This window comes from Centroberyx affinis, unplaced genomic scaffold (assembly GCF_046629955.1).
Source record: "Centroberyx affinis isolate AG114_WGS23_722 - 3 ecotype Tasmania unplaced genomic scaffold, CSIRO-AGI_Caff_v1 ptg004934l_1, whole genome shotgun sequence".
Taxonomy (NCBI): Eukaryota; Metazoa; Chordata; class Actinopteri; order Beryciformes; family Berycidae; genus Centroberyx; species Centroberyx affinis.
In genome coordinates, this window is record NW_027282425.1 from 92,801 (window position 1) to 115,800 (window position 23,000).

The window sequence follows — 23,000 nt, forward strand, 5'->3', positions numbered from 1 at the left end:
AGTGGCTGTCATGTATCATTGTGGCTTGTGACGAATCTTTGACAATTGAAATGGGGCAGGAGAAATGTTAATGCTTCACTGATACATGATGAGTGAGTGATCAGTTCAGCTTTATCCTCCTTGTGATTCAGATCACCATCAACTTGTCAGAGATGTAAGCCTGTAGGCATTGATGTAAAGACATCTCAGTAGGGTGTACACTGTTTTCTTATGTAAACCCATACAGATAATTCAATGTTAAAAGCAATTCATTACCATTTCCACGTAAGTGTTCTTATTTGTGTTTTTATTTGCACCAGAACCATGGATATGCTCTGATCTGCATATCTAGACAGATACGTAAGCACTATATAATCCAAATTTGATAACAACTCTGTCTAGTACTTAACTACTGTTTCTTTGCATGCTCTCAGGCATCAAGCATGATGGGACCATGTGTGACACCTGCCGTCAACAGCCCATCATCGGGATTCGCTGGAAGTGTGCTGAGTGCACCAACTACGACCTCTGCACAACCTGTTACCATGGAGACAAGCATCATCTGAGACACCGGTTCTACAGGATCACCACCCCTGGCAGTGAGAGGTTAGTTACTCCAGCTCCACCCTGTCATCATGATCCTTCACCTTAGCCCCACCTATGATAAAAACAAACAAGGTGGATAGATAATTGCAAACGCTTCTCCCTTAGTTTGGCTTTGTGTTGCTTTATGTGTGTGTGACATTTGAGAGGCCTTTTCTGAGCCCTGCCTCTCAGGCAGACACAACATGTGGCTACTGCTCCTAGCCGTCTGTTGCCAGGCAACAGCTCAGCCTCGTTTTCAGATCGAGTTGCAGTGTTGTTTGGGCTAAGCCACAAAGCTGACCTTTTAAAAATAATATTTATTGCATGTATGATAAATAGGGATAATTAAAACTTTTCACTGTAGTGCAGTGTAAAACAACTCACTCTCATATAGATGAGTATTCACTTGTGAAGTCCAACTGTGTAATAACTGCACCAGACATTATTAGAATCTTGTAGTATATATAGTATATATTGAGTATAAAGTATATAGTATATATAAAGAACAACAGTAGACATGGGCATAGACTGGACATATCACAATTATGTAAACAGACAAGATCTGGCCAAAATATTTTACACTTTCAAAGATGTTCTACACAGAGATCAAGGCATGTTAGTTGTGGCGGGGAAAAAACAGTCAGTTCTTTAATTCAAAGAACTCTTATGCAGACAGACAATTAAGTAAAATTGGACAAACTGCACTAAATTGTGTCGTTGCACACAATGTCAGTATTTGTGATGGGGCTTCATCCATTTTGAGTCTATTTCAACCAAACTCCATTGTGAGGTTCAGTGGACAAACGCATGGTCCAACAGCTGGCAGTCTTTTCAACTGAGTGAGACTTCATTTCCCCCGAGACAGTCATTGCATGGTAGCACACAATGGGTGCTGGAGGTCTCCCCTACTCACACTCCTCTGATGGTATGGTGTGGTGTTTTGTTATGCCACATTAGATTCTTTCACTGACTGCTGAAGAGGGAGTGGCTGGAGGCCACAAGCTGTTTGCATTGGTTAGACTTGCACTGTCCAGCTGCCATGTCTACCATCAAGGACCACATTGTTGTTAGATGGTTAGAGATCTGCCGGATAGTTTATTAGCCTTTACCTTTTTAAATGGTTGGGCTTGTAGCTGTGCTGAAGTTTAGGTTACGATTCACAGTGGCAAAGTAAATTCTGCTTGGTGGAAATTTGCATGTGACTACCTGACCAAGGGCTATTCATTTGAATTGGGTGTACCATGATGGTTTGGTATGGATAGCAGGGGTAGGAATTGTCATTAAGGTCATAGTGTGATATTATCACAAAAATATTGCAATTCTTAATATTAAACACTATGTGTCATGATACACGATACTCCAATGTGTTATTTGCATATGACTGCAGTAAAAAAAGAAGCTGAAATTGTATTCCGGAGGGCATTAGAAAGTCAAAATCCATTTTGACATTTAGAAAGCATGCTCTTGGAGCGTGGCTCACCCCTATGCTCCGGTCACTGAGCCATGGGTGCATCTGTGATTTCAATATGCTGGAAAAATAGGTCAATAATGATTTGTCGCTCACAACTCAGACACATCATTCTGGTTTGATCTGACTGTTATTTTACTGCTATATCATTAAACATTAGTTGGCAAAGAAGCTGTTTGCTCAAGAACAGTTATGATAATGTGTGTTTGGGGTTGCTTCTCTAGCCTAATGTTGTACTGTGTTTCTCTGAGCCATATCCTCACTGTCTTTGAGCAGTACCTCAGTTACATTCCTAGTTGTTGTGCCGGCCGGTAGTTGTGGTGCAATGATGAGAAGAATGGGAAATTAAATGCATATTTTGGTAGATGTCTGAAGATCAGACTTTGCCATCTGGCAGTCTAACAGCTCTCTGGTAAAGCACCAGCCTGTTCCCATGGTTAGAGTCATATGGCTCATGTTCTGTTGTGATCTGGGAACTGGGAAGACTTTAGGGTGCATTCACACCAAGCATATTTGGAGATTTTGTTTTGGTGTTGTTTGTTCTTTTTCAAATTCTGGTGTTTACTCATTTAATTTAGTTTGTTTGGGCAGGTGAGAACAATGCCATTTAAACTTGGCTGTGCACCAAAAAGCTGCACTGAGGCCGCCTGAAAATGCAGGTGTCGGTCCTCTTCCGAGTCAGTTTGTTAGGAGTAAGAACATAATCTGAATTGTCCGTGTTCTTGCCACTGTTTGCCCTGGCACCTATTGCATGCTCAGTCGTCCTGGTGGGGGATCCCTCTTTGACTGGGCCTGCCCAAGTTTTCTTCCATTTTTTTCCCTAACAAGGTTTTCATTGTATGCTTTGAGGGTCTAAGGCTGGTGGTGCTGGGCAGGTTAGGCTATGTAGAATAGGTAGGCTGTTATATCTGATAGACTGATGTTTGTCCTATATCATTCTGTTCTGTTGTTGATTGTTGATCAGTTAGATCTAGTTAGGCTCATTTTCTGTAAGGTCATTTGAGACAAGCTTGTGATAAAGGTCTATATCAATAAATAAAGTTGTAACAAATACAGGAAACGACCAAAAACTGCACGGTTTTATGGGTATAAGGAGACTGATGTTGACAACTGATAGTTAGCAGTTACTCATGCTTGAAAAGCCGAGCGTAACAAAATGCTACAAAACTAAATGTAACAAAACTACGGTCAAACCATAGTCTTGACTGATGCTCATATTCAGCCATTTCTCCATGTGTTCATAACTGGTATGAACTCCAAAGAAGGTACACATTGGAGAGCGCAGACAAGTCCATCATGCTTAGCTAAAGTTAATGGCACTGGATTCTGATTTGTTTTGACTCCCCCTCCACCGCCACAATGCAGTGCCTGAAATTCATTTTTCAAAATGGGGGGGAATTCCCCCCTTAAATGCTTAACATAGGGGGGATTTATACACATCTATAGGGGGATTATATAAGGGGGGGGATACTACTTGTGAGCTTAACTACAGGTCTTACATTGCCCTGTTCTTACCCAGAGGTAAGAATTCCTTACTCAAGTAAAAGTGCAAATACTCATCTAAAAATATACTCTGGTAGAAGTTGAAGTACCGTTTCAAATCCTTTACTCAAGTCAAAGTATAAAAATACATGGTCTTAAATTTACTTAAAGTATAAAAGTAAAAGTCGTTCTCCAAAATTAATTTCTAATGTTCTAAACTGGTTCTAAACTGCTGTATGAGAAACGCCATCTGAGTGGCGACTTAAAGGTGACGTTTTGTAACATCGGCTGGCAAAAGGCGCAGCACCGTACATTTTACAAATCGAGCAGCTCATTTCACCGTTGTTAAGTTCGAGCCACAGATATCCAGTATTCTGAGCCAGTTAGCCTGAAACTTGTCTTTGGACTGCTGCTTCTTAGTAACGTTACCGTTACCTGTCTGAGGATCTGGAGGATTAACGTTGTTAACGTTGACATCACTGGTACTGCCGTTTGCACTAGTCCTTTCGGGGTCCGGTGTTTTTTTCTGAGTGGGTTCCCCTTCAGGTGATGTAGATTTACGTTTTAGCCAGCGGTCCATGTTTGCATGCCTTCAAGTTCACATCATTGAAACCTGTCTGTATATGCTAGCGAGAGATGCTGCAACAGCAGAGGGGGCTCGTAGCCTTGCACGCCAGGTGTGTTGTCAGTGGAAGTCGGTCCGTCTGATGCAGCGCTTCCGGCCAGTCTTCCCGCATTCCGCACCGTTTCACCATCTAACCTCATGGGATGACAGAGTACCAAAGAGTACAGAGTACCAAAACCCACTATGGTTCAGGCCAAAGAAAACAAACTGTTGGTGTGATCGCACCTTTAGTTAAAACTTGTTTGTTTCTTTCTTTAGTTTGTTTTTATGTGAGATATTTTTGTAAGCCCCTTGGGTTCACCTGCCCCAACTTAATTAGTTTTTCTTCTTGTGTTTTGTGTCTCGTATTTTATTATGTTTTTATCACTTTCCTTCTAGGTTTAATCATGGTGCAAATAAACTAAACCTAAGCACTTTTACTGGATCTGTTCCTCTTCACCCCACACTTGGGTTTGCTTATTTCTCTCAGGATAGATTCTTGGGAATTGTGGGTTGGATGATGCTGACATCAGCCAATGGCTGACGATAATGTCATAAAAATAGCATAACAATGCTTTCTTGTTAACACCAGTAAGCCAGTGCCATGTTGTGGTCTTTGGTTTAATACTGTTGCATATTCTATCTCTGACAGAGTCACCTGAGTAATTCAGACTTACTCCAAATGAAAAGAATTGCATCTTCAGTGAGGAACCCGTGTTTCTTTGTGCAGAGTCCTTTTGGAGTCTCGCCGCAAGTCAAAGAAAATCACAGCCAGAGGGATCTTCACTGGTGGCCGTGTGGTGAGAGGAGTGGACTGGCAGTGGGAAGACCAGGATGGAGGCAACGGGAGAAGAGGAAAGGTAGGACACCAGGAGGAGAGATCCTATAACTGTTCTGTTTACTCCCCAGGCTGAAACACGTATGCTTATATTGACTAGTTCTGACCATGAGCTGAATATACAATGTATCTGAGAGTAGGCAAGGAGTTTAGTCAGTGCCTGAGGGAAAAAAAATGGTTTTACTATTTCTCATGCAGTGATATGCCTATCATCTTTGTCTCTTTGCTCTGCCACTTGCCCTCTCACTTCTCCACTATGCTTTTGGACCTCAGAGTTAGTCAAGGTCCCAGCCACTCGGAGTTGTGCAGAGCAGATGTGGCATTGAATTGTATGCTGTTTCATTCGTTTTGGAAGCAACAGATTTCTTGGCCTGAAAATAATGAATAATTTCCGTACAGTTTGTTGTTGATTTGCAAGTAAGGCAGATTGAGCTGGCTCATTTTTAAGGGCACTGACATTTACTGCAAACATACACTCAATGTCCACATCAAGAGCCAGAAGCCTAGCCAGTATGTTGGCAAAGTGGGTAAATGACAACCTCTCATCAGCTCCCATTAATGTACTGGCAAGAATGGAGAGAAATAGGAGCCTCATAAGTTCACACTCTGTTTATTTCTTTATCTCTCCAGTATCATCACAAGCCCTGTTGAGATAAAATTGAATTCTTTCATCTGTATAATGGTTCTTAAACATTGCGGGCAATGTTTTGGCAAATATAATTAATTAATTTATTAATATAGCGCAAGAGGCTACATGCAGTCCAAGTCCAAGTGGAGTCCACGCACATGCGGCAAATGATTTGACATTGAGAATGTAAGCTCGGCATTTTGTTCTACAGCTGTACATCTCAAAGACATAACATTTCACCAAAATGCTGTGGCTTTGAAATATAAAATTTCAGTGAAGATTTGGGCAGTTGAAATATGCAGTGTGTAAAATTTGGTAGAGATTGAGGAAACTTTGTAGGAGAAAAAAAAAAGGCGCTATTGCAAGGTTGGCCCGATGGTGGCGCAATTGAGCATGACCTAATGTGGTCTGACACACTTCTGGGCCCATCCCAAACATGTATGTGGAATTTGGTTGCTCTAGCATCAACCGTTTAGGAATTATGCCTCATTTCCTGTTTGCATGTCTTAAGCGACAAACTTTGTTTGTGTTTCACAGCCAAGTGGTAAGTTAGTATCAAAAGTTTGTGTAATAGCCTCCATAATATGCTTTGTGCAAATTTGGTGGAGATTGGATCAACTTTCTGAGAGAAATAGCCAACAAAACGTTTTGCATAAAATCCACATTGGTGAAAACCGATGTGTGTAACACATTTGTGTTGAGCTACAGAATCTGGGGGAAAAATGATTCTAGGCCTTACTGTTGAGGAGTTATTCGCCAAAATGTAAAGTTGCAAGTTTTAGTGCCACTATCTAGCTGATCAGGTTAATTTATTTGTTTTTGTTTTTTTGCTTAAGAAGTGCTTAAGATTTGAAACCTATTTACGAAATTTGATTGCTCGAACATGAATCGTTTAGGAATCATGCCTCCCTTCGTGTTCGTGCATCTTTGTCATTAACTTTATTCATGCTTTAAGGTCAAACACTTGAGTATCAAAAATCTGTGAAAGAGGCATGATGTGGTGCTGTAAAACAATGGAGATTGAGACAACTTTGTCAGAGAAATTTTAAAAAAAGTTGCTGTTGTTGCTGCAATGTTGTCCTGATGACGGCACTAGACAGTAGAGCTGCAACCATTAATCGATTAATCGATTAGTTGTCAACTATTAAATGAATTGCCAACTATTTTGATAATCGATTAATCGGTTTGTGTAATTTTTTAAGAAAAATAAGTCAAAATTCTCTGATTGCAGCTTCTTAAATGTGAATATTTTCTGGTTTCTTTACTCCTCTATGACAGTAAACTGAATATCTTTGTGTTGTGGACAAAACAAGACATTTGAGGACGTCATCTTGGGCTTTGGGAAACACTGATTGACATTTTTCACCATTTTCTGACATTTTATAGACCAAACAACTAATCGATTAATCAAGAAAACAATCGACACATTAATCGACAATGAAAATAATTGTTAGTTGCAGCCCTACTAGACCGCATGATCAAATGTGGTTTGTCACACTTTGGGGTCCATCCCAGATATGAATCTGAAGTTTGGCTGCTCTCGCATCAAGCTTTTAGGAATTATACCTCATTTCCTGTTAGTGCGTCTTCGCTGTCAACTTCAGTTGTGCATCATGGCCAAACAGTTTGGATTTTCATAACTCTGGGTAGTAGGAAATGGAGGGAAATGAAAAGTATGTGCAGTGGATTTGTCTTGAGCCAAGAAATCTACCTATTAACCTATGCACCAGATTTGATTGCTCTAGGACTTACTATCAATGAGGTACAGATCATTTTGAGGCAGAAAAGGAAGGAGAAGAATCCTAACAAACAATAGAAATTATAGGAACTAGTGGAATGTGTCAATGAAAAAGTTTTTCATTGACACATTCCACTAGTTCCTATAATTTCTAATTATCTTTATTCCTTGGTTTCATCCCACTCATTCTTATTCATCTTTACTGAGAATATAAACAGGCTTCCTTGCTGCAGGTCATTCCAGGCTTAAATACATCACTAGAGTAATACAATGTCTGATGAGGTTGCATTTGTTTAACACAGTCTATTTAGATTTATATTGCAACAGCGCTATAAAGCGCTTGTATTTTGACTCTGGTCCAGAGCCCAAAGTATTCAATTTAAGAGTCCCTGCAGGCAATTTAAGACTTCATTTTGCTGTGTTATTTAATGGCATATCTCATTATTGTTTTATGATGCTGTAAGCAATATGCTCTCCAGAAAACTGCTATTACATGTCCTGCAGCTTAGATGTGCCGTTAGTTTAGCGTGAATATTACCTCCTAAGGCCCATTAATCAATTACCTCTGGAAAGGGCCTGAAAATAATCTAACGATTAAAATTCTGTATTTACTTAGGGCGCAACCGTTAATTAAAGAATTAATTTACTGTAATACTGCTCTGCTCCTGACACTTTCTCAGTTTTATGAAAATGGTGTGCTACTTCAGGTGGAGTGAAATTTGTTTTATGTAAAAATCCTGACTATCTCTTTTTGAATTGATGTTTGCAGTTCTAAATTTGATAGAGAAATACTCATCATCATCCATTGCACACTTGTTTGATATGTACAGCAGTCAAGGGAGCTCTTCAAATTGAAACGCTGACCCTCTATTCCTTGATCATTGTCTATTTATGCCCATACCACATTGTTTCCCTCAGGTTGTGAGCTGGTCCTTAGACCTGTTTAAGCAAAGTCTGGTGTAACACAAGTCATAGTATAGTACAACTAGCACCATGTCAGGAGAAGTAAAGTTTTGTGTTAGGTGTGTGTGTTTGTGTGCATGTGTGGCAGTGCTTGATGATATTTTTGATCATCTTTTTTTATTATGTGTAGGAGTTCGCTGCAAACAAACGCAGTAATGGTCACAAAGGTGTAATAAAAATGTTCTTAGAGATTTGGCAACTGTAGCCAACTGGTGGAGGGAAAAAAACAATAAAAAGTTGAGCCTTTTGAATCTAAAATTGCAATGCGATGAGAATCAAGACAGAATCAAATTGTGACCTCCAAGAATCAAAACCTAATCAAATTGTTCAGTCTCTGCCGATTCCCACTGCTAATATTTCCCAGTAGTTAGGGAATTAAACTTTCCTCTAGGTCGAAACACAGTGATGGTGCAGCATACAGAACTGCAGACAGTGCAGTCTATAGATTAACTACTTCGACTTGCCAATGACTTTCAGCTATTCTGTCACTGCACACAGTCTGTAATTGTGTCCAAAGATGTGGTAGATAAAGCTGAAGCTCTGAGCCTGAGAGTGCAGATTGCTGCCCATGTGCCTGCTGGGTAGATGTACAGCAGGGTGGCGTAGCGAGTGAGGAGAACACCCTTCAACTGGAGGAACCCGGGTTCAAATTCTTGTGTCAGCAAGCATCCACTTTGCTGAAGTTGCCAGGGATGCCATTTAGTAGCTGACCCTGCACTCTGACCTTCTGATGGAAGTGAGCAAGGGAAAATATAATTTCCCTATGGGTATCAATAAAGTGTCACATTATTATCATCATGGAGTTTTACGCTGAAAAATACCTGCTTGAAACCTCCCACCGAGAAAAAAATCCCTGTCTCTCTTCTTACGAGACATTATTCTGTTGAATACTTTCTTACAAAATGCCAAAACATTTGTTAGACTAACAATTTCCATGGAATTCTGATGAAAACTCCATCTTAACTACCTTCGTGCAATGTTTTGTTTTCTGTCTTCCTCATCTCAACCCTCCTCTTCCTCCACAGGTGACAGAGATCCAGGACTGGAGTGCAGCCAGCCCTCACAGTGCTGCCTACGTACTGTGGGACAATGGGGCCAAAAACCTGTACAGAGTTGGCTTCGAGGGAATGGTGAGCAAACTTCCAGTCACACTCCCTCACTCATGCACACACACAGAGTCTTACAAAAGATCAGCTGTCAGGTGGCTTTTGTGTTTGACCACAGGGCCAAGGCTCTTTCTTTTGCTGCCAGGCCTTTGTGAGAGCCGCGTAGCCAGCATGTGTAAGGCGCCATTGTGCAGGCAGCTGGAAGAGCAGGGTATCTACATGATAAAGGCAATCTGTTCCTCTCTGCTTTTTAGGGGAAGAGAGTGAACATGGAGGTCAGCTTAAGAGGAGGGGGGCATCCTCTTGGGGTTGTTGGGGCTGCAGCTACACACGCGTCTCAAATGAAAAGCATCATTCTCATTGGTGGAGACCGGCCATGCCTTTTACGAAGGGGGCCAATCGGGTTTCTCGGCTGTGTAACAGATTTGTCCTTTGTTATTCTAATAGATTGAAATGGTTTTGAGGGAAAGGTAGACGGCATCTGCCTCTGGATTAAACAAGTCATGGATTAGACCCCCCATCTTGACAGTTTTAACTTGGCTTTGTCTCTTGATTAAGACAATGGGAAAACCCTGCGCACAAGTACGAAGGCACTGCAGCTGACTGTATATTACAAATAAAGCCAGTGAAGCCAACACCGTTTCCTATTTTGTAATGACTAGTTTGTGCATATAGTGTCACAAGATGAAAATGCATCCTGGTGGCCAGATACATTAGCATAGACTTAAATGATTCATTCGTTGAAACTTGTGTTACTGAAGAGTGTAGGGTCACATCAGTTCAGAGAAATGTCTGCACTGCCTCATAATCATCTCTGCCCTCTAACTCTGCCACAGTAGCTGCACATCTGAGTCATCACAAACGATATAACGCTTTCGCTCTCTAGCAATGTAATGTTTCATTGTCCTTGCTTGCCCTTAGGGTACTGCAATTGTTAGTATTCTACTCTACTACAGAGCCATTGCAGCTTGAAGTGTGCGAATTCTCAGTGACATAATTCATGATCATGCTCCTTCTCTAATGGAATTACCCCAGCTAATTATCTTATTTCCTTCCCTTTTATCTCCTTCAGTCGGACCTGAAATGCGTCCAGGATGCCAAAGGAGGCTCGTTTTACCGAGACCACTGTCCCGTGCTAGGTAAGTAAGCCAGTGATCTGTGTCCACCGTCATTAATGCACCAATTTTCTCACCTATTGTTCTGGTGCAGTGAATTCCAAGGACATTATGGAGAGCGTCCTTTGTAGTTAACTTTGTCAGGCCACTAGATGGCAGCAGCACACAGTCACCTGGCTGCCTCAAGAGTAGAGTACAGACGCAGGTCATGCAGCTTCAGTATTCCAAGAATTCCAGGAATGAAATGTCTCTCTAGTACCTTATTGGTCAGGGATACCTGGGCTGGGCTTGGCAACAGACCCAACACTGCAGCAAAAGCCACCTTAAGTTTGATTGTGTCATCATTCACACATACCAGTGATTTTCAAGTGTATAAGTGTATTCCATACAGCAGTGCTGCACCTGCACTTGATCACATACAGAAATATTACACATCTGTATTATTGGTGCAATATCGAAGTATATCAAGTCCATGGTCTACCGTTATGATGTTTTGAGTCAGTATGGTCTTTTTAAAGCGGTAGGTAAGTTTGAAAGAAACCAGGAAGGCTAATAAACAGAGATGCCCGAGCCTCAACATTTTCATTGAAAGTAAAATAGCAGAGCAATGGCGCAATCAATATTGCTGAGATTGACATATTATGTTCATCCAACATGAGGATTACTGAATTCTAGCAAGATGTCAACTTATAAAACCTGCCTACGCAGGCTTGAATTGTATAACTTGAATATGAGGGAACTACATTATTATACTCAAATATAGACACATTTATTTTTCCTGTTCAAAACAATGTTGATTTTATACTTTCATGCTGTAGTGTTATTGTCTTTTCACATTCATGCTAGTAAAGCCCTTAAGATTGAATTGAAAATGGAATGTTTCAACAGACTTTATTTTCATAACTTCAGTGCTATACAAATATTAATACACTTTTATTATTAATACACTAAACTTTCCCTCCTGTATCTTCCAGGTGAGCAGAATGGCAACAGGAATCCCGGAGGTCTTCAGATTGGAGACCTGGTCAACATCGACCTGGACCTAGAGATTGTCCAGTCCCTCCAGCATGGCCACGGGGGGTGGACCGATGGTATGTTCGAGACCCTCACCACCACTGGAACTGTATGCGGCATAGATGAGGATCACGACATCGTGGTTCAGTACCCCAGTGGGAACAGGTGAGGCCCAAGGACACAGCACACTCCCTCAGATGGGTTGGCTCCCACTGAATGGGACTGATGAAAATGCAGGTTGGCCCGGTGTTTCCTGGCAGCACTCCTCGTCTGCATAGTTCAGACCCTTCACTCCTGAATGCATGTGAACTGTCAAACTATATAGATAATAGTTTACAACGCTTGTTTACTGGGCAATATCTAAAAGAAAGTAAAAGTTCTGTTATTATGAAAATTTAACCTTACCTATTAATCTTCACACCTTAGCTGCAAATTTTCACACAACATCCACAGTCTGCTTCTAGTATTCACAAGGAACAACAGTGTCTACTCTGACTACACATTAATCTTTTTTTTTGGGATGTATAGTATTGGAAAAACAATATACTGTATATATATAAAAAAAAAAGATAAGAAAAGAAAACCTTATCTACCAAAACGTCTGATTTTTTTTTTTAATCACAACCCTCTCTGACATGGATTATGGCTGCCATTTGCATTTTAAAAATAATAGAATTTTTAGAAAGCTAGCTGTACCTTGCAAAACCTTGAATATGCTGTGTGACTGCACAGAATCTATATTTGTTCTAGATATTATATTTTTTGAATAGTGAGTAATCTAGTCTGCATTTCTTGAACAAGTTACTATCTGTATCCTCAGGTGGACGTTCAACCCAGCAGTGCTAACAAAGGCCAACGTGGTGCGTAGCGGCGAGGTGGCGGCCGGGGCAGAAGGAGGCAGTTCCCAGTTCCTAGTGGGAGACCTGGTCCAGATATGCTATGATATCGACCGCATCAAGCTGCTGCAAAGGGGCCATGGAGAGTGGGCTGAGGCGATGCTGCCTGTAAGAGATGGGAAGATGTGCACACCCATGCGTGCAAATTTAACCACCCACACAATGGGCCTTATTTATAGAAATGTCCTTTCACTTTAACCCTGATGCCATTGATGTGTGTATGATGTTTTTTTTTAAGAGAATTATCATACCTTGAATGATGATGGAAATGTTTTTTTTATCTTTTGATTCATCACTAAAAATGGGAGAAAATCACAACCACCTATACTGATTTTGGCATCAAGATATATTTTTTTTATAAATCTCAATTTCTACTTGGATTTTGTCATAGGCACAAAATTTGTATGCAAGAACGTTTTAGAAATTAGGTCCAATGAGTCTCACCGCCTGTGTGTAATTTTCTGCTGTTCACTCTGCACTTTAGTCAGTGCCAGTCGCTCATCTCCACTGTAGAAATGACTGTGATGTTACAGTATCGTTGATATGCAGAAGCACGGTAACAAAGATTCCTCCCCACCAAATTAGTCTGCACACGATAAGGATTATGGCCGTTATGCTGCTCATTTATTTATTTATTTATTTTTTGCAACAATACTGTTTTCTTCCCTTATTATAAAGTTTATTCATTGCTGCCCAATATGCCTTAGGTTATGTAACGCCGGTCTACTCCAATATGGCACTTGTCCCTGCCAAACTAGCCCCCCTCAGCAGCTAATGAGCCTTAAAACCCCGAGATGGGCTGTAGCTTTGATCACTAACCACGGCTGTTCGCCGCCCGCTGCTGCTCCTACTGCAGCAGTCGCTGTTATTGATGGCATCCTCCAGGACAACCTCAGCTCCAGCTCGACAGACTCAAAGTGCCTCTTCCTCATGCAGCCAGGATCGGGATGATATGATTTGAAATTGGAAAGCATTTTGGTGTGTCCTCTGAAGCCCCAGAGAGGATGCGTTTATTGGCTGTATAGATGAGGAATAGTCTAGCTAATAGAAGGATTGCTCTCTCTGTCTGTTTCTCTCTCTCTCTCTCTCTTTTTTTTTTTTCTCTCATGCAAGCGGATGTCCTCTGAATGAATAATGAGAACAAAACTTTAAATTAGCCTGTGATAATCTTTTGTCTGTCATTTTTTTATCTTTTGCAATGGGTTGGCCTTTTTTCCCCTCCTTTTAGGACAATTGCTTTGTTGAGCTGGTATTTTCTCCTTTTTCATCCCTTGCTCCTATCTCTCTGTTTCCTTTTCTCTTACTCGCTCTTTCTCACACTCTCTCTCTCTCTCTCTATCGTTCTCACGGTCTTTCTCTGTATCTCACTCAGTTACAAGACACGGTAGCATACATAGCCCAGAGACAAACACCCCTCCTTTATACTAATGAGTTTGTCATTTGTCTCAACAGACCCTAGGCAAGGTGGGCCGTGTGCAGCAGATCTACTCTGACAGTGACCTGAAGGTCGAGGTTTGCGGCACCTCGTGGACGTACAATCCTGCCGCTGTCACCAAGGTTGCCCCCTCTGGCTCAGCTGTCAGCAACGCCTCCGGAGGTAGGCACAAACACATTATACACATGCAACTCAATACAGTGCAACACTACTGACATGCAACGGCGCAGTGTCTTTTTCGCTCTCTGTCCCTGTCGCTCCATGTTTCCCTCTCACACCTACACACAACTCTGATGTTGTTCTATCCCTGTCCGGCCAGAACGTCTGTCTCAGTTGCTGAAGAAACTGTTTGAGACCCAAGAGTCTGGAGACATCAACGAGGAGCTGGTCAAGGCAGCAGCCAATGGAGACCTGGCCAAGGTGGAAGACATCCTCAAGAGACCTGATGTGGATGTAAGTGCTCAACCCAGCATGCTTTGGTATCAGAGGAGGTTGGTTGAGATGGATGGAGGGGTTGTCGAGATGAGGTTTCATTCTTAAATATAAAAGAAAACATTATATTACCATTGCATGAAAATACAAACCTTAGCTACTGTTCATTTGGCCATTGAACATATTGAAAAAATAAAATCTATCCAAGTACACTGATAATTGCAGTTGAATTGGCCCTGGCTCTGCTCTGCTCTCAGTATATGGAGGAGAGGCTGGGAGTCTCCTAGGAGAGGGCTGTGAGATCCTCCCACTCCTGCGCCTCTCTCAATCTGAAAAGCATTAAGCCTGGGCCCAGAGGAGGCACCAAGGGGCATTGGTGTGCACTGCAGCACAGGCCTGATTCACTCTCAGCATCAGGTTGAGGTCTATAAACCCCGTATGGCCACAGATTCTGTCCTGACACAGGCTACAGACTAGGGCAAACACCCATTTGTGGGGGACAGAGGCCTGTGCTCCATACAGCTTATGAGAGCTGGTTAGGTCTAGCCTCCTGAATGCTCTGCAATACTGTCCTCACTCAGAGTGGGTGCATGCGCGTGCGTGCGTGTATATGTGTGTGTGTGTGTCAGTGTGGTGAAGGCTGGCCAGGTGCCCTACCGCCTTTCAGTGGAATTATTTGCTTAAAGCTGAGCACACTGAGCCTGGCCAAGTGATCCGCCCGCCAGGACAAGAGACGTCTCAAGACTCCCAAAGGAGTCCGCATTAATATTTATGCTCTGAGTTATTGCAGTGCTGCAGTTGGTGATGACACACACACACACACACACACACACATTCACATACTCACGCACTTAAGCACACACACACACACTTAAACACAAACTCACTAATCTGGTGGTGCTTCAGGTGAACAGCTAGTTCAGTTGATATCCATAAAAACATGCGACATGACATTGACAAACACACACACATTTTCTCACTCTGACTTTTCACGTCTTTGCAGGTGAACGGACAGTGTGCTGGACACACTGCTATGCAGGCAGCCAGTCAGAACGGTCACGTGGATGTGCTCAAGCTGCTGCTCAAACACAACGTCGACCTGGAGGCTGAGGTTTGTATAGTTAAAGAAACTCTTTCCTCCCTCAGTATTCATACTTGCCTTTATTATTCATGCCATTAAATTGTTATTAGAACCACCAACACACACACACAGACACGCACACACACACACAGACACAGACACACCTCAGCCTATTTTAGCCTTCAGTCTTTCACATCATGAGTGGAAAAAGTGGGGAAATCCAATCAGTCTTAGCATTGCGTCATTATGCTGATTTGTCACTGTCCTCAGGACAAAGATGGAGACCGGGCGGTGCACCACGCAGCCTTTGGTGATGAGGGATCTGTCATTGAGGTGCTGCAGAGGGGCGGGGCTGACTTGAACGCCAGGAACAAGCGTAGGCAGACGCCACTACACATTGCTGTCAACAAGGGCCACCTGCAGGTGGTCAAAACCCTACTGGACTTTGGCTGCCACCCTAGCCTCCAGGTATAATTTTTTTATTCACCTGCACAGAAATGCTTCACAACACAGTATATGACATTAGAAATGTCAATGGTGTGCATTGATTTTCACGCAGAATCCAGTGTGGAGATGTGTTATAATAGTGGAGAGGTCGTTTTTGACTTGACATGACATAGATGGTGTGAATTACTGAGTGACAGTAAGTGACAAGAGGTTTCCTCCCCACAGGATTCGGAGGGTGACACGCCCCTGCATGATGCCATCAGCAAGAAGAGAGATGACATGCTTTCAGTGCTGCTTGAAGCTGGTGCCGACGTCACCATCACCAACAACAATGGCTTTAATGCCCTGCATCACGCCGCCCTGCGAGGAAACCCCAGGTATGAGACACACCCCTGCCGCCGCCAGCTGTCGCCTCTGCTTGATGTCCTATCAGGGTCCAGGAAATTATTAGGTGGAATCTGTGGAGGCAGAATTCCTTCAGATCTCAACAATTGTCCTCATGCTGCCAATAAAGCCTAAATTAGATTCCGACATGCCTAATCTTAAAATATTACCATAAAAGCCTTGCATATTTCTATTAATATCACAGTTAGTTCACGGATAATGGCCAGGCACAAGACTAACTGTTTTGGGGTGCACTTCTGGCAATCATACCACAATCATTAAATGTTGAGAGTTGAATAATGTCTCAACTGATAAATTCTTACTTATGTACTGAACATTACACTCGGCACAACTAGAAAACTAAGAAACAATTTCAGAACACACACACTTTCACATTTAATAACGTCTCTTTAATCAGCATTTAATCAGCATTTTAATAAAATGCCAAACCACATATAATAATAACCAACAACATCATTATTATCAACCAATATGAAACTTTTGAAAATAAGTCAAAACTTTTTCAAAAATCCCCAATTTTCTGTGAGACTTATTTAATGGAGAGAGACATTGTTTTCAAGCTCCTGTCTCATAAAACCACAGCTAGAATTCATCCTCTGCGTCTGGCAACCATCCATTGCCAGTGGCCACTGCTGGGGCACTAATCTGTTACTCCTAATCCGTTACTTAATCATCCTCCATAAGAATGAATGACTTCCGGGCTCACGCCAATGACGTGAAGATTTGAATTGTAGTGTAGTAAAGACGTGAATTAGGAGACAGACTAGGTTTTTCCACCTTCCATTGCAATGCAGGGTTCCTCTGCAGGTCTCAAGCATCTGGAAAAATATAGCATCTCACAATATGTGGTAATTTCATATATTGTAATATTTGTTGTGAAGAATAATCTTCAACTGTGAATTGTTTGGGTCTAGTTGATTATCATATTGTCAGGCCACTATCAGCATACATCATATTAAACAACAACCAAAATTGAAAAAAGGATTAATATGAAAAATATGCAGGAACCCTGTATGTATAATTAATTACCTGCAAGATTACCCAGGTTACTAGCGGGCTACACAAGTTTCATTCAAACTGCACAAAAGTCGATCACATTTTATTCAGCGTCGCCAATCGGGCACAATCTAATACGCTACTGCATTCATCAATTTACAAAAATTCTGATTACAATTTGAGAGAGATCAGTAGCCATTTTAAAACAGAACAAAGCAGAATGTTTTTTTTAACAACTGCAAAGCCTTAGAATGTTGCTTTTTCTTAGGGAAAATTATAAATCATAGAAGTCTGTATCTATATTCTGCTCCTTGCACAGGTACAATCAAATAATAATCAAATGGCGGCATTATGTGGATAATCGTTTGCAATTCTTGCCCACAGATTCCATTTAAAATTCAAAAGTAGTTAAATGCCAATTGTCCATGCCAAATGTCCATTTGATTTTTGTGCAGATATGAGACCCCAAAAGTTCAGGGAAGATTAGCGGTTGTGTTGGGTTTAGATCTGTTTTGGCACTCAATGCAGTTTGACATTCATTGAAGTTTGAAGCAGGCCTATAGGCTTTATCCATCTCCCCAACAGATGGTATGGATTTAAATTGACATTAGACTACCTTTGAGGCCCTGAAAGCATCTGTCATGTTGTGATTTTTTTTTTTTGCCGTGTAGCTAATAGCCCTTGAAGTTCATTAGTTGTTTCTTTTTACTGTTATGCTGGTCTATTGCTCTGTGTTGTTAGCAGAGGCTAGCCTAAAGCGGGTGGCCTGCGTGGCAACAGCAGCAGCGGTTTGCCTCATCCTTGGCCACAGCTATTTCTGGCTCCACCTGGTTGAAGCTCCACTCTGTGGCGGGTTTTTTCTGGTCTCTCAACCATGAGATTATTAAGGATGGCTCAGAGAGACTGCTGTCTGTATCAGGTTGATCATCCAGGGCCTCTTAAGGTGATGGACGTTGGTGTTATAGGGTCAGGATTATAGACTCTGGAGGGTTTTTTCGAAAAGTCAACAGCTGCCTCCCTGGCTGAGCTCTTGGTGTGCGCGTGTGCATGTGTGTGTGTGTGTGTGTTTGTCCCAGGCCAAATGTCATTCCCTTCACTGGCACACATTCTTTTGGCATGAGGACAAATGGAATTGGGGTCAGAGGGCAGTGGAGCAGTTGCCACCTGCCACAAGCGTGGCCAGATCCAGCCCTCCACCTCTGGCACAGCCTGCATTAAAGCCTGTTTAAAGCCCCGGCCTGCTTCGACCAACCAGCACCCTGATACATAGCCTATTAGACAGTAATCTGGACTGTAATCAGCCTGCGCTTGATATTGTACTGGAAGCCTCATACCCGGAAATGTATTGAAGTCATTTTTCATTGCGCCGTAATATTTTACACATATATATATATATACACAGTATGTTCAGTTATAGTTTTATATGAAGCCTTATGTGTGTGTGTAAAGGGCAGACCAGAACACCAGAATTCAGTGTAGAAGGAAGTAGAGTGCTGGTCACCCTTAGGACTTACATAGCACCCTCTTGTGTGTAATATCACAGGCCTCAGTCTGTTATTGACTTGGAGGTGAAAAGTACTAGAGTCAGTATTTCCCATTGCAGGGCCCCTGTCGTGTTGTGCGTGTGCATGTGTGTGTGTGTGTGTGGCACTTGCTTCGGTCCATGCTCTGTCCCCTCGCCTTCAGAGAAACGAAGATATATGTTGCCTTCTCCAATCTGGCCATTTACTTTTATTTCACGCTCGAGCTCCCGCAATATCGCGGAGACAGTCCTGTAGATTCAGCCCAAGTCCTAAAACCTCTCCCTAGGTTGAAGTGAAAGTAGTTTGACTGGTGTGTTTTTTAGTGGAGAGGAGGTTGTTTCGATTTAGTGCTTGGAGGAAGTCCTGCTGTAGAATCGTATAGCCGAAAAGTACCCCCGGTAAACGTCATGAAGAGGTGCTTGGATCGGAAGCAGCGCTGAGCCTCTCGGAAGAAGGATGTGAAGCTGGACTCCTCTCATTTAGGTGGCTGGCTAATGATTGTCGTTATCATTGCTTCACAACAGTAACGTTCATAATTGCGTCCACTCCTCCTCCTCATGTTTAGATTGAGTAACGGCACAGAATGTTCTTGTGTACAGTTGCTAGAAGCCTGGCTAAAACAAATCTAATCTATCTTTTCTGATCAACACTACGACAAGACCCTCCATGTAAAACGGAAAAAAAACACTCTCGCTGGCTTGTGTTCTGCCTCACTTTCTCTTCATAAGCGATGTAAGCTATCAACATCAAATGCTAGTTTTTTGGATCCAAGCAGAGAGTGCATCAGAGACCCTGGTGTGTGTGTGTGTGTAATGTGTCTGGGCTTTGTAAGAACGCTGGTGGGTCTTCCAGTGGTGGAAAGAAGATGGAGGAGGAGACAGAGGAGGAACCCTGTAGGTGACAGATGAATCTGGCCTTGTGGAGTCCCAAATACTGAGACAAATCAACTCCACCAGCAGGGGTGCCCGGTAATCTGAGAGCTTAACTATATATCACCCTGTTCATTACTCTCACACACACGCACACACCCACACACAGTTACCCCGTGTATAAATACAATTCCTCATAAATTAGGCCTAGTTGTTAAGTTTTACAATTGCTAGTAAATTGAAAGCACTGGAATAACCAGGGGTAACAAGTTAGGAAAAGGTTTTCCTCGGACATCCATAATGTGTGTTCTGTCTGTGTGTGTTTACCGCAGCTTCTGCCTGCGAGGAGAGCCTGGCTCGTCTCTGTGTCTCTCCCTCGGGCTGCTAGAAGCCAGTAGCTGCTACAGCACTGTAAACAATACGATTAATAGCCCGTGACTCATAAACGGGCTCCAAACAAGCCCTGCAGCGGCGGTCTGCACCCTTTTACATGTCACCCCCTTTTAATATTTGCCCACCTCCCTCTCTTTAATATGGCGCCCAGCCTTCTTTTAATACTGCGACGTACAGGACAGCCCCGTATGGTAATCGCCTCACCTGGAGTACACAGGGCACTGCTTGTGTTCACGCTTTGTTCTGAAATGCCGACAAGTATTCCCAATCTAATGGTTCACTCTGCCAGAACTAATAGGCGACACCATAATGGTAGTCGTCATAACAGGGATCATAATTAGATAGAAAATAGTGTTCTTGGCCTGTGGAGATACAACTGTGCAAAATGGGCCAAATGTTTGTATTTCTGGGGACTTACTGCTGTGTTCCACTGTTCACCGCTGCTGGCATTGGTGGAAGTAGGAGTTTATCACCTTCTCTCGCTCACTCAGGTTAGGTGAATCGGAAAGGCTTGATTGGGCTACTGCAGTTGTGTAGGCTAACTCCTCTTACATTACCCGCATAGGTTGTCATGGTTATTGGCCAAACATAAGCCCATTTTTCCAAAATTCGAAAGAGGAATTTCTCTTTGAAGGTGATGTGAGGATTACAATAATCAAACACTTGATGTCTACTAAGGCTTTTGACTTTACATTTTATCGTCAGCTACTTGCCGAACAACTTCAACCCTGTGAGTCCTCTAGACCAATGGTTCCCAACTCCTCGGGACCCAGGGTACTGCTGGTTTTCTATCCTGCCAGGTATTTAATTGCATTCACCAGGTGTCCCAGCTCTAAATCAGTCCCTAGAATGAATGAAAGCTAGAATGAAAACCAGCAGTACTTGGGGGTCCTGAGGACTGGAGACCACTGCTCTAGGCCCACCCTGTCCTTGAATCAGTTTGAATAATTAGGTCTACAAATAGTGATTTCAGATCACTCTTTGAACTAGCCATTTTGTCATGTTGCATCTAGTTATGATTTGTGTTGTCTGAGTGAGAGAACGGGTCAGTTTGACATAGGCTTAACTGACAGCCAAATTAGGAAGAGAGAGGTGAAGAGAGACAGAAAAGGAGGGAGGGCAGGGGACATTGTGTGCGATGGGGGTTTAGTTTGATCTGCCTGCCTATACTGCGGCAGCAGTGAGTGAGTGTGTGAGACTGTAACTGTCTGTGAGGGGTCTGCTCCTGTGATTTGTGCGTTCAGCTCCTGTCCTCTAGAGCATCTGGCTCTTATCTACCCCTCCTTGTCCAACCTCACTACAGGAGGCTGTAGGGGAAAGGGGCCAAAGTGTGTGTGTGTGTGTGCGGGTGTGTGTGTGTGGTGTGCACACTAACCACACAACTGTATCTACCCCCTTCTTTCCCTTGCACCCTTAATTCTTTCTCAGATCTCCTCTTTACAATGCCATTGTATCCTGCTGTGCTGCGTTGGCTCTCTCCCTTGTTTTTTGCCAATCCCCCCACAGTGTAATTGACTGTTATCATCCAGTGACAGTCAGTTTAGGAGGTGTCTTAGCTAGGCAGCCGTACATTCTCACACAGACATGTGAGCGCTGTGTTTCTGAAATAGCGCATACAGTATGTCTACCCCCTGCTATTTTTGAAACAGCCGTTGATGGTGTGGTCAGAATATCAATCTCTCTGGGGGCAGAGAGGCAACATAACTCAGAACTCAGAAAAGGGGACCATAACAAAGGTTTGAAGCTGGGATTGGTCTTTTTATTAGTCAAAAAAGAGACAGGTTTAGCATGGAACATGACACTTAATCAATGAACACTCCAGATGTTGAAGATAGGGGAAAGTCATAGGCTAGTCATCATCATTGCATGCCCTGCTGGTCATTACAGAGATTCTGTTGAAGTCATCGCAGCAAAGGGATCTCCCGTAGTCATCAAAGCATAGCTACAGCTGGTTGAAGGGGACCAAATCCATTCAAGAGGTGATTTGGTTCCATTTTACCAGCTTTAGCAAAGCATTGTGGAATCGCCATTTTCAGAGACAGAAGTGGGAACTGTTAGTGAAGTGTTCTGAGTCTCTACCGCAATATAGTTTTGTCCAACGGAGCCAGTAGAACGACACATGGGAGCAAGGAGAGGACATGTTGCATTTGAACATCTCATCAGCAGCTGAGGTGTGGCTCATCATACTGTGTGCACCCACTAGCTGAAATGGACAACTCTCTCTCTCTTTCTCTCTCTCTCTCTCTCTCTCTCACACTTTCACCACTCTATATGGCACACTACACACCATAGGGCACCACACCAGCAAACGGATAGGTGCAGTTGATTAACCCTACCTAACTTTCTCCTTTGCTGCCTCCCAGGCAGCCTATTTGTCCTCGTTGCTATCTTTTTAAGTTTTATTCTTGCCCCCTCCCAGAGAGTGAGAAAAATTGTTCCCTGAGAAAAGGATAATAATAATCTGTGGCGGTGCACTTGAGTCAAATGTCCTGGAGTCATGTAGCAATTACAGGCTCTGACAGATGGGCCCTGCTGCAAGCACACTGCCGCTCCGGTCACCAAGACGGCCAACAGACAAATGCAGACGCACACGCACACAATCTCTCTCACTCGCACTCCTACAGCAGCACTCTGGGGTGTCAAGTCACAACATTAATTTAGAACAGTCATTTAAGTCCTAGAGACTGATTTTTAGATGGTACAATATGAACAGTGACTGAGGGCAGATTGTTTTATGTCTCTTTGCTTTCACGCACAGTAAAATAATGCCGTTTATAGCTTGTTTTTTTTTCGGCCCTCACGGCTTTCTCTTTTATCATCGCTAATGTTTCTTTGTACTATTTTGTAAGAGGGATTTGAAGCATAGTCAGCTTTTATAATTATTGACTTTTTTCTGCCAAGACATAAGTGAGTTTCTCAGAGTGGCCAGCGACAGCTGAGGGATATACAGAACTGCTTGTAGACAGGCTGGAGGTCAACACAGGGCCAGCTTGATATGGCACA

General features: G+C 42.7%; 1 protein-coding gene across 3 annotated transcripts in view; it reads left to right on the top strand.

Annotated features, from left to right (window-relative positions):
* The window catches only part of mib1 (MIB E3 ubiquitin protein ligase 1), a 53,957-nt gene that overhangs the window by 1,051 nt on the left and 29,906 nt on the right, over window positions 1–23,000 (top strand). For all 3 annotated transcript variants that reach the window (XM_071545511.1, XM_071545512.1, XM_071545513.1), the window contains exons 2-12: window positions 414–585; window positions 4,849–4,978; window positions 9,311–9,415; window positions 10,464–10,530; window positions 11,481–11,685; window positions 12,341–12,524; window positions 13,869–14,013; window positions 14,171–14,304; window positions 15,287–15,394; window positions 15,635–15,832; window positions 16,037–16,188. In XM_071545511.1, coding sequence (XP_071401612.1) covers window positions 414–585; window positions 4,849–4,978; window positions 9,311–9,415; window positions 10,464–10,530; window positions 11,481–11,685; window positions 12,341–12,524; window positions 13,869–14,013; window positions 14,171–14,304; window positions 15,287–15,394; window positions 15,635–15,832; window positions 16,037–16,188 — 1,600 coding nt within the window. The remainder of the gene's footprint in view (window positions 1–413; window positions 586–4,848; window positions 4,979–9,310; window positions 9,416–10,463; window positions 10,531–11,480; window positions 11,686–12,340; window positions 12,525–13,868; window positions 14,014–14,170; window positions 14,305–15,286; window positions 15,395–15,634; window positions 15,833–16,036; window positions 16,189–23,000) is intronic.